At 43.9% G+C, this 12,490-nt stretch overlaps 1 protein-coding gene across 11 annotated transcripts in view; it reads right to left on the reverse strand.

The window, feature by feature from the left end:
- The window catches only part of DNAAF5 (dynein axonemal assembly factor 5), a 74,228-nt gene that overhangs the window by 42,730 nt on the left and 19,008 nt on the right, over positions 1-12,490 (reverse strand). For all 11 annotated transcript variants that reach the window (XM_068110522.2, XM_078774240.1, XM_068110521.2 and 8 more), the window contains exons 6-7: positions 12,184-12,396; positions 10,072-10,215 (exon numbers count right to left, since the gene is read on the reverse strand). In XM_068110522.2, coding sequence (XP_067966623.1) covers positions 10,072-10,215; positions 12,184-12,396 — 357 coding nt within the window. The remainder of the gene's footprint in view (positions 1-10,071; positions 10,216-12,183; positions 12,397-12,490) is intronic.

Consider the following 12,490-nt stretch of genomic DNA (forward strand, 5'->3'; position numbering starts at 1 on the left):
TGCCACATCACTTTGACCTTCACCATTTAAGGAAAGACTACATTATTTGGGGTGAAATTACATTCTTTGAAAGTATTCAAAGAAAATGTGTCACCTTCTATATTCCTTCCATAAAACTCACCATTATGAAAATCGGAGGAAAATTATTCAAGTTATGATCAAAAAGGTGTTTGGTTAATTCGGTCACATTGTTTATTCCTTCCATAAAACTTACCATTATGAAAATCGGAGGAAAATTATTCAAGTTATGATCAAAAAGGTGTTTGGTTAATTCGGTCACATTGTTTATTTTTTATGGATGGAGCCCCAGACAAGGCATACAGCCACTCCAGGTAAGGGGCTAATAGAAGGTTAGAAAAATATAAGGATAAAACAAAACAAAATAAAAATAAATAATCAATCAGAAAAAAGTAGGTCAAGGACACAAATGATATATTGATACCGGGTGCACAAGTTCAGTTCTATTATGATGCAAGGACATCTTGGAAGGCCAAACATTCTTTGAGATTCCACCATTGGCAAAACTGAGCGGACAAAAGAAAAACGTGTTTTTTTTTTTTTCAGACAGCGATTTGACCACCTTTAACGCAGAGGGGTATTATGCAAATTAAGCATAAATGGGCCTTGCTCTGTAGTCTAGCCTATCTGGAGAGGGCAATTTTGTTCCGATCAGATAAACCTTGGCAGAGGTATGGTGAGAAATGTTAAAATGTCTATCATCGAGTCACGACCTTAAAAATTATGTCAAGTCAAAAAAGTTATGTCAACCCCGCATACTTTTATTCCCATTATTGATGCAAAATTTCATTCTGAAAGTCCCAGCCGGATCTGAGATACATTGGCGATGTGATATTGAAGAAGACAAACAAGAGGGAGAATTTATTTGCAATACATGTCCCCTACTGATGTGATATTTTTGAAGTCCAAAAGGGCATAACTGAAAAATTGATGAAACGGTCTGAAATTCGAACTTGTTCTGTAACTTATCATAATAAAGCCATGTACCAAGTTCCAGTTGAATATGTTAAAGGGTATGGGAAAAAAGTCTGTAAAACAACAGGTGGGACGGATGGATGGACAGACAGACGGAGAGCAAAACTATAGTCCCCTCCGGTGAAACCCCGGAGAGCAAACCTATAGTCCCCTCTGGTGAAACCGGTAGGGGACTAAAAATAAAACAAGAAGGAGAATTGCTTTGCAATACATGTCTCCTACTGGTCCCAATTCATGTTCTTGTTCCAAACAATCAGCAATTGTGAGCCATATACAGTAGAAAAAAATCGTTTTAGGTATGCAAAGCCACAAAATAAGTTGCAATTTCTGTAACTTATCATAATAAAGCCATGTACCAACTTTCAGTTCAATGTTAAAGGGTAAGGGGAAAAAGTCTGGAAAACTGACCCATGTATAATATGTGATATTTTCCAAGTTGAAAAAGAGCATAACTTTGTGAGAAATTGAGGAAACACCCTGTAATTCGAACTTGTTCTGAAATGTATCATAATAAAGCCATGTAACATGTTCCAGTTCAATATGTTAAAGGGTAAGGAAAAAAGTCTGGAAAACTGACCCATGTATAATATGTGATATTTTCTAAGTTCAAAAAGAGCATAACTTTGTGAGAAATTGAGGAAACACCCTGAAATTCGAACTTGTTCTGAAATGTATCATAATAAAGCCATGTAACATGTTCCAGTTCAATATGTTAAAGGGTAAGGGAAAAAAGTCTGGAAAACTGACCCATGTATAATATGTGATATTTTCTAAGTTCAAAAAGAGCATAACTTTGTGAGAAATTGAGGAAACACCCTGAAATTCGAACTTGTTCTGAAACGTATCACAATAAAGCCATGTAACATGTTCCAGTTGAATATGTTAAAGGGTATGGGGAAAAAAGCCTGAAAAACAACAGGTGGGAGGGATGGATGGACAGACAGATGGAGAGCAAGCCTATAGTCCCCTTTGGTGAAACCAGTAGTGGACTAATAAAATAAACCTAAATGGTGGTTTAGTACTCCGAAGGGTCTTAAAAACCATGAGGTACCATTAAAAACTAGGGGCACTAATTGTAGAAACAAACCCAATAACAACTATAAGCCTCCCCCTATCCTTTAGAGCAGAAGTCAGCATACTTTTGATGCAAAGAGGCAAACAAAATAAAAACCTTGAGCAGTTCGAGCACAAAGAGCCAATCGTACAATTTAAACACACAATCAATGTAGCCTACTTCATTATAGGAGTGCAATTATGATATATCAAAACAATTAAAGTTTATATTGTTTGAGTACTTCCTTTTGCTGTTTTCTGTTCAAGCAAAGTTCAAGCAATATTCAACTCTTCATTAAACATTTGAAATTCCAGAAAACTTTAAGGAAAATTCTGAGATTAAACTATTCAATTCCAATGTCAAATCAGTATTAATACAGTCGTGGGCAAAAATAATGGCATCCTTGCACTTTTTTCAAATAATGCATCATTTTTTCCAGAAAATTGTTGAGTTGGTATCCACATATATGTATTTCTTTGGCTTGCAGTGGAACAAAACAAAAAAGCTGAAATAATTACTAAATATTATATTTTTCCACACAGAAATCCTAAAATGGCCCAGGCAATATTATTGGCACCTTTTAGAAGTTGTTACAAATAATTGGATTTCAAGCAGGTGATTCTCCTTTACTTTGCAATTGAAAGGGGGAGTTGCAGGTGCCTGCAATATAAAAATCACTCGTTCAACCAGTTTGAACAGAGAAAAGGAGTCATTCTGCTGTTTTGTGTCACTGTGTGAACCGCAATGAGCATGGAGAAAATAAAGAAAACCAGAGAATTGTCTGAAAAGGTTAGACACATTATTGGAGCCAAGCATGGACAATCTCAAGGCTACAAGCCCATCGCCAGAGACCTTGATGTACCTGTGTCCACCGTACACAATGTTATCAGGAAGTTTAAGGCCCATGGCACTGCAGCCAACCTCCCTGGATGTGGCTGCAAGAGAAAACTTGATTGAAGATTACAGCGGAGTATTGTTTGAATTGTGGAGAAAGCACCTCGATCAAAAATTGTGGAGAATGCCAAACAAATTCAAGCTGACCTTCAGACACAAGGTACGACAGTTTCAAATCGCACCATCTGTCGCCAGCTCAATGAAAGAGGATACTGTGGTAGGAGACCCAGGAGGAACCCACTGCGAAGAGAGAGACATAAGAAAGCCCGACTGGAGTTTTACAAACACACCTGAACAAGCGAGAAAGAATCCTTCTGGGAGAATGTCCTGTGGAAAGATGAGACAAAATGAGAGCTTTTTGGTGAAGCACATCATCTCTATGTTTACAGAAAACAAAACGAAGACTTCAAAGAAAAGAACACCTTCCCTACAGTCAAACATGGAGGAGGTTCAGTGATGTTTTGGGGTTGCTGTGCTGCCGGATGCCTTGAATGTGTGCATGGAGATCAGGAAATTACATTAAATCAGGAGATTACCCAGGCATTTTGGAGCGCAATGTTTAACCAAGTGTCAGAGAGCTGAGTCTCCGTCGAAGGTCATGGGTTTTGCAGCAGGAAAATGACCCTAAACACACTTCAAAAAGCACCCAGGAATGGTTCAAGGTAAAACACTGGACTGTTCTGAAGTGGTCAGCAATGAGCCCCGATCTAAATCCCATTGAACACCTGTGGGGAGATCTGAAAACAGCAGTTGGGAGAAGGCACCCTTCAAATCTGGGAGAACTGGAGCAGTTTGCACAAGAAGAGTGGGTCAAACTGCCAGTAGAAAGGTGTAGGAAACTCATTCATGGCTACAGGAAGAGCTTGACTGCAGTTATTTTGTCCAAAGGTTGTGCTACCAAATATTAAGTCTCGGGTATCAATAATTTTGTCAATGCCATTTCTTTCTAATTTCTGAGTTAAAAGGATTATTTTAAGTTCTGAATAAAAAAAAAAAGATTCTGTAATATTAACAGTGAAATAAAGAATTGTGGAGACCAAATACTTTTGTCAATTTAAACTATTTTTGGAGAAAATTGTGGGTGATTTGAAAAAAGTGCAAGGGTGCCAATTTTTTTTTGCCACGGCTGGAGACACATGGAAAAAAAACAGACAAGAAAAATGTAACGCATATGTATATATATATGTATGTATGTATGTATATATATATATATATATATATATATATATATATATATATACTCGCAGAAGTACCCGGCATTGCTGGGCGGGGGAGGGGAGGGAAAGGGGAAGGGGAGGGTAACAGGGGGGAGGGGAGGAGAGGGGGGGAGGGGAGAGAGAGGGGAAAGGGAGAGGGGAGGGGAGGGCAGAAAGGAAGGGGTAGGGGGGAAAGGGAGGAGCATGGGGGAAAGGGAGGGGGAGGGGAGGGTGGAAGGGGGATGGGGAAGGGGTAGGGCCGAAAGGAAGGCGTAGGGGGGAAAGGGAGGGGCATGGTGGAAAGGGAGGGAAGGGGAGGGGAGGGGGAGAGGAGGGGAAAGGGGAGTGGGGAAGGGGAGAGGGTAGGGTGGAGGGAGAAGGGAGTGGGAAGGGTAGGGGGAGGGGGAGGGGGGAAAGGGAGGGGGAGTGGGAGGGAGGGGGAGGGGAGGGGAGGGGAGGAGGGAGGGGAGGGGGAGGAGGGAGGGGAGGGGAGGGAGGGGGGAGGGGAGGAGAGGGGGAGGGATGGGAGGGGGAGAGGAGTGGGAGGGTGGGGGGAGGGAGGACTGGGAGGGTGGGGGGAGGGAGGAGTGGGAGGGTGGGGGGAGGGAGGAGTGGGAGGGTGGGGGGAGGGAGGAGTGGGAGGGTGGGGCGAGGGGGGGTGGAGGGGGAGGGCGAGGGGGTGGGGGAGGTGGAGGGGGAGGTGGAGGGGGGAGGGGAGGGGGAGGGGGGAGGGGGGAGGGGAGGGGGAGAGGGGTGGGGAAGGGGTAGGACAGAAAGGAATGGGTAGGGGAGAAAGGGAGGAGCATGGGGGAAAGGGAGGGGGATGGGGAAGGGGTAGGGCAGAAAGGAAGAGGTAGGGGGGGAAAGGGAGGGGCATGGGGGAAAGGGAGGGGGAGGGGAGGGGAGGGGGAGAGGAGGGGAAAGGGGAGGGGGGAAGGGGGAGGGGGGAAGGGGAGAGGGTAGGGTGGAGGGAGAAGGGAGGGGGAAGGGTAGGGGTAGGGGGAGGGGGAGGGGGAGGGGGGAAAGGCAGGGGGAGGGGGAGGGGGAGGGGGGAAAGGCAGGGGGAGCAGGATGGAGGGGGAGGAGGGGAGGGGGGAGGGGCTGGGGGGAGGGGCGGGGGAGGGGAGAGGGTGAGGGGAGGAGGGGGTAGGGTGAGGGGAGGAGGGGGTAGGGTGAGGGGAGGGGGGATGGGGGAAGGGGAGGGGGATGGGAGGAGAGGGGAACGGGGGGGGAGGGGAGGCTGGAGGGGAGGGGGAGGGGAGGAGAGGGATGGGAGGGGGAGAGGCGTGGGAGGGTGGGGGGAGGGGAGGGTGAGGGGAGGAGAGGGGGGAGGGGGAGGGATGGGAGGGGGAGAGGAGTGGGAGGGTGGGGGGGAGGGAGGAGGGGAGGTGGAGGGGGAGGGGGAGGGAGAGGGGGAGGGGAGGGGGAAGGGGGTGGGGGAGGGGGGGAGGGGAAGGGGTAGGACAGAAAGGAAGGGGTAGGGGGGGAAGGGAGGCAGCATGGGGGAAAGGGAGGGGGAGGGGAGGGGGGAGGGGGAGGGGGATGGGGAGGGGGATGGGGAAGGGGTAGGGCAGAAAGGAAGGGGTATGGGGGAAAGGGAGGGGCATGGGGGAAAGGGAGGGGGGAAGGGGAGAGGGTAGGGTGGAGGGGGAAGGGAGGGGGAAGGGTAGGGGGAGGGGGAGGGGGGAAAGGGAGGGGGAGGAGGGAAGGGGAGGGGAGGGATATAGATGGTTACTGGCAATTGATCACATCCAGAAATGATGTAATCCACACAATTTATGTACTTTACATAACGTTAATAGGAATACATGGCCGTGTAGATGGGAAATACAGTTTGTTTGAAATAAATCACAAATATCAGATGAAAGTGAAAAAAAACCTATGTGGTGTGAATGGCAATGTTCCTCGCTGAAATGTGAAAAAACTGAATTACGTGCGAACGCATAACTGTGAGATTATGGCGGCAAAGTTGGAACATCACGTGATCCTAGCAGAAGTACCCGGCATTGCCGGCCGGGTGGGGGAGGGGAGACCCGAACATTCCCAACCCGGACATTCGCACTCTCGACTCAAGCTCGTATTCGATTCGTATTCGAAATCGAAAGGGGAAATCCTTCGTATTCGAATTCGTAAACACGAAATATGAATTAAAATTTAATTCATATCGCACAAAATCGACACAAAACACGGTCGCATAAAGGTGAAAAACGCAATGGCTTTTCGCCCTGAATCACGTGCAAACGTGTGACGTGTGACGGGATGGAACATCACGTGATCGCTCTGAGCGAATCAGCGAGCTGCTCGCACTGGCTGAGATTAGCGGGTACTTCGCTGAAATGCGCTGAGGTAAATATGAATAAAAAATATGGATCTCGTCAAATATGGTCTCAGCCATGTTCGTCCCAGGCTCAATGGCCATGTCTATGCCAAATATCAAGCACGTGAGCCTCTCCGTTTCGGAGTCTATCGGTAACATTACACACACACACACACACACACACACACACACACACACACACACACACACACACACACACACACACACACACACACACACACACACACACACACACACACACACACACACACACACACACACACACACACACACACACACACACACACACACACACACACAGTGTTATACATATATATATATATGTATGTATGTGTATATATATATATATATATATACAGTATATATATATATATATATATATATATGTATATATATATATATGTTTAAGAAGGATTCTAATGATTTTCAAACAAGAGGGACATTTTGACAAAACAAGAGGGACATCTGACTAAAGAAGCCATATTTTGGACACCAATGGAGGAAGGAATAGTTGCACCTTCCCCCATTGGGAGGCTATGAAACTCATGGAGAAGTGTTGAAAAAGAACTTCTGTCAGAAAGGGGAATTGCACTGGAGTATGCAGAGAGGATGGCTAAAAACCAATCAGGATGCAGTAATCTCATTGCGGCCCTATGTGCTGAAAAGCTGTTAAATGGACTGATTGGGAGATATATTGCCCAATCACAACACAATGAAACTAGAAAGAACTCAGTAGAGAGCATACCTCCACCAGGCTCAACGGTTTATGTTTTGTATCCCACTGATAGGACGGATCTGGATCCGGACCTGAACCAAAATCGAATCGGCTTGTTCTCGTCACCAAACCAACTCATCCAACATGTTTAGTCATATGTGTTCCACAACTTTTTGGAATACCGTGCTAAATATAATTTTGGCCCCATCTCTCAATGGTGAAGCATCACTTAGAAAATTAAAAAATTATTGTATCCCGATCTTCACCAAAATCGAATCAATTCATCCTTGTCACACACCCAACAAGTCCACCAAGTTTCGTCCTAATTTGTTCATAACTTTGAGATATAATGCTATATAATCGGGTTTAGCCCTGTCACTCAATGGTGTAGAATCACTTGAAAAAAAAAAAAGTCCGATCCAGATCCAAATTCAAATCTTCACCAAAATTGAAACAATTCTTTGTGGTCACACACCCAAACTGTCCACCAAGGTAGTCAGAATACGTCCATAACCTTTTGAGATATCCTGTTCACAAACAAACAGATAGACACAGACAGGGGTGAAAACATAACCTCCATCGACCATTGGTGGCAGAGGTAATTACAGACTCAGGAAAACAAGCAATAATAAGATCTGTCTCCATGAAACATAACCTTCCGCTTTTGCGAAGGTAATAAGATCTGTCTCCATGTTGCGGGCCTCTTTGTACAGGACAGACCAGCGATACGGCTCTGGGACAGGCCTGTGGTAATAAACAACAACAACAACAACAACGAGATACCGTGAAATGGGGTGAATAGGGACAGCAAGGTGAATAGGGACACAAACTGAAAAAAAGTTCGGAAACATTTTTCGCTGAAAATTGATAAACATACTGATTTGTTGATATTTGGGTTGAAAGTGTTCTCTTGTTTTTTTAAAAAGCAACTTATAGTCCCTATTAACCCCATATATGGGTTAAATAGGAATAAATAGGATTTTTATGGCTGTCCCTATTCACCCCGTTTTACGGGTGAATAGGGACAGTCACTAATACAAAAAAATAATAATCAAGAAACAATCCTGAGTTTCCAACTTATTGCTAAATTGATAGCTCAGATGGATGCACATAATATGCACCCATAATATAAACCACGGTGCCAATGAAAAAAAAAAATGGGATAAAAAGTTTCTCCAAACTCTCCCTATTTCTTGATTATTATTTTTTTGTAATAGTGACTGTCCCTATTCACCCGTAAAACGGGGTGAATAGGGACAGCCATAAAAATCCTATTTATTCCTATTTAACCCATATATGGGGTTAATAGGGACCATAAGTTGCTTTTTAAAAAAACAAGAGAACACTTTCAACCCAAATATCAACAAATCAGTATGTTTATCAATTTTCAGCGAAAAAAGTTTCCAAACTTTTTTCAGTTTGTGTCCCTATTCAACTTGCTGTCCCTATTTACCCCATTTCACGGTAAGTGTGTTGGACAGTAGGTGGATCCGAATTAAATGTATATACATGACACAATTACAAATTGTGGTTATTTGTAAATATGTTTCATAAGCAAATATCGTAATACTTTATTATAATAGAGCAAACGTATATGGTTATGTCGGTTTGTGTGTTTGTTTCCATGAGACCAAACCGACTTCTTCTTCTTCAAATGAATAAACACCCTCTTAATTAACCCTCTTAATTACGTTTAGACTGCTGAGACCCCTCAGACCTTTGACAACCCTTTAAGTCCCCCAAGACCCTTAAAACCACCAACACCCCTGAAGACCCAAAATACCCTTAAAGACCCAAAATACCCCGAACACCCCAAAGACCCCGAAGACCCAAAACACCACAATGACCCAAAATACCGTTGAAGGCTCTGAGGCTCCAAAAGACCCTGAAGACCCTAATGGCCCTGAAGACCCAAAAGACCTAAAACACCCCGAAGACCTAAAACACCCCGAAGACCCAAAACACCCCGAAGACCCAAAACACCCCGAAGACCCAAAACACCCCGAAGACCCAAAACACCCCGAAGACCCAAAACACCCCGAAGACCCAAAACACCCCGAAGACCCAAAACACCCCGAAGACCCAAAACACCCCGAAGACCCAAAACACCCCGAAGACCCAAAACACCCCGAAGACCCAAAACACCCCAAAGATCCAAAACACCCCAAAGACCCAAAACACCCCAAAGACCCAAAACACCCCGAAAACCCAAAACACCCCGAAGACCCAAAACACCCCGAAGACCCAAAACACGCCGAAGACCCAAAACACTCCGAAGACACAAAACACGCCGAAGACACAAAACACGCCGCCGGAGCGTGCCGAGTCACGCTAGTATTTTGAATGAAGTGTAAAGCCTGCTTATTTGATTTTTATATGTGCATTTGTACCAATAAACTCTGAGGCTCTGTGAGCCATGATGGGATCGTGGAAGAGCCAGATATGGCTCACGAGCCATCGGTTGCTAACTCCTGCTATAGAGTGATGCTTCTTAAAATGGTTGTCGATCGTTTTATGTCCTTCCTTCCTGCGCGCCTATATAATGCAAGCTGTTTGTCTCCCTTCTTCTAACTTTCAGCCATTTCTTAGATTACCCACCGCTAAAAAAGAAAAGACAACAAAATTATTAGGTGATGACAGATGTTAAATTGAGAAACTAACAACGTTATAATGAAACATTTTAACCCTTAACTTTGCTTTTACAATTCTAATGCACATTGGGCCTTTTGTTTGGTTTTCATCATATGAAAGTTCATGAAGGTTGACTGACTGTCCGTGCTATGGCTGAAGGAGGCATTGTGTTGTAAGCATAATATTTCAAGACCTTTTAATTCTTTACATGACAATAATCTTCGGGTTAAGAATGATTCCAGAAAAAAACCTCATTTTGAACGTTGTCATTTGGACAAAGGGCACGGCTGCAAAGGAGGATTTTATGGAGTTGCAGGGAGATGTCTCGACAAGCATCACCACAGATTCCCAGCACTGCTTTCACAAAGACCACCAACTGCCTGTGGTATTCATCCTGCCAAGTACACAGAATCAATGCAACATCCTCAGCAAATATCACCTGCTTTGAACACACAACTATTACGCCTCACATAGAACCCCAGTTTAGAATAGGTACACCGTATCCCTGCACATCGTAAGAGGCGACTAAGGGTTGGCGTCAGGAAGGGCATCCGGCCATAAAAACTGCCTCAAAAAGGGAACCATGACGTCATGGGGCCCGCAAGGCTAACCCCCGCTTTAGCGGGGGAAAATGGCCTCAAAATGATCATTCATAGAATATGCAATTCTTAACAGCCTTTCAAGCCATTCAATGTAACAAGTGTATGGGTTGGGCTGTTGGTATGGGAGGTGGGGCACGGGGTGAGGGGAGCTGCGATATAGATTTAAAAACAAATATGGCTGTGAAATTACACCTCAAGGATTTATACACCAGAACGGCACTCTGACATCGTGACGTCAACCGATATACCTCCGCCCACATTATTACATTATATATACTTGTACCAAGTTTGATTTTTAAATCCCTTCAGCTGTTCTCAAGTATCACATTTTCCCTGAAATTACCTCTGACCTTTGACATTTGATGCTGAAATCTAATCAGTTCATTTTTTCATCATATTATGTACTGTACTTGTACCAAGTTTGCTCAAAATCCCATCAATGGTTTACAAGTGCAGTAATATAATTTTTGCCTTAAAGGACCTCTGACCTTTGGCATCTTGACCCCAAAATCAAATCAGTTCATCTTTGCATCATAACACATAATCAAGTACCAACTTTGGTCAAAATCCCATCACCGGTTCACAAATTATCACGGTAACAGGATTTTCATCCAACATGACCTCTGACCTTTGACCTTGTGACGCCAAAATCTAACAAGTTCATCGTTACAACATTTTACATACCTGTACGAAGTTTGACCTAGATCCCTTCAGCCATTCTAAAGTTATCGCGGTAACGAAAACCTATCATGGATGCAAGGATGGACGGACGCACTGACGGACAACCCGAAAACATAATGCCTCTGGAGGCATAAAAAAAATCCTGCAACATTAGTATTTTGTACAAGCAATGTTGTATCCATGTTAAGTTCAAAATCGATAAGCCAACCCAAGTAGACCTAAGAATGCCTTCATCAAACAGGTACAAATCAAATATGCCCTATTATGAGAATAGAGTAAACCACTTGTTCTGATAAAACAAATCAAAAGAGAAAGTATGTATCTCTAAATGCAAAGCCCATCCACATCCGCTTTGTACTCCAACTAAACTCGACAAGAACGACAGTTTCAATTTTTTTTTATTTATTAATTATTATTCTCCATATTCTCATAATCAAGGGTTGTTGAAGATTTTATGACAAAAGCTCAATAGGTAAAATGTTGTGGCCTGGACAGACACACTGAAGCTCAATGGTAAATAAATAAATAAACACAGAAACAAAAAAAATAAAAAAATAGGGAGTCTCGCACTTGACACGTTGCGGCCAGGCTTATAAGGGCTATTTATAATCACAATGACTTTACCCTTTCACATTTTGACCCAATTTTTAGCTCACCTGGAACATAGTTCCGGGGACTTATGGGATGGCGCGTCGTCGGTCCTTCAGTCTGTAAACACTTGCAACTTCTCCAAAACTGCTGATGGGATTGTGACCAAACTTGGGTAAAATTATATTTGGTGTGTTGCAACTCAAGTTTGTCCACGGCATAAAAAATTGGGTCTACGGGGGTCTACCGGGAGTCAAAGTGAGTCCAGGTTTGACCCCCTAAAATATGTATTTGCTTTCTTCTCTGAAACTACACACACAATTCCGACGAAAATTGATCACAACCTTCATCACCCGTGACGTACCAAAGTTTGTTCATGCATTCCAGATGTTAAAAGGCTCAAGTCATGTTAATAAATTAGGTCAACAATAACTGCAGTATGAAATTCATCATTCTCCTCCCCAAAAAACAAGGAAAATCTGTTGATATACCTTGGCAGTGGCTTGTGCAACGTCAGGGTCGACCAAGGTATCGAGGATGCGTGGCAGAAAAGGATGCAACAACTCTGCAGAGCTGCCACGCACAGCTGCAGACAACACCATTAGAGAACTAGGTGATGGCGACTGCTGGATGCTCACAAGCATAAGCTTCAGAAAGACTTCGGGGTTGACAAATGTGCCTATGAGCTCCGCAGAAAGGATGCCCTGTATATTGCATTGCAGAGATGTAAGAAGATGGCACTGAACAGTGCAACAGTAGCCATTAGTAGGCAGATGCCGGAATAAAGCAACTTATAAG

Source organism: Myxine glutinosa, chromosome 3 (assembly GCF_964187855.1).
Source record: "Myxine glutinosa chromosome 3, kmMyxGlut1.1, whole genome shotgun sequence".
Classification (NCBI taxonomy): Eukaryota; Metazoa; Chordata; class Myxini; order Myxiniformes; family Myxinidae; genus Myxine; species Myxine glutinosa.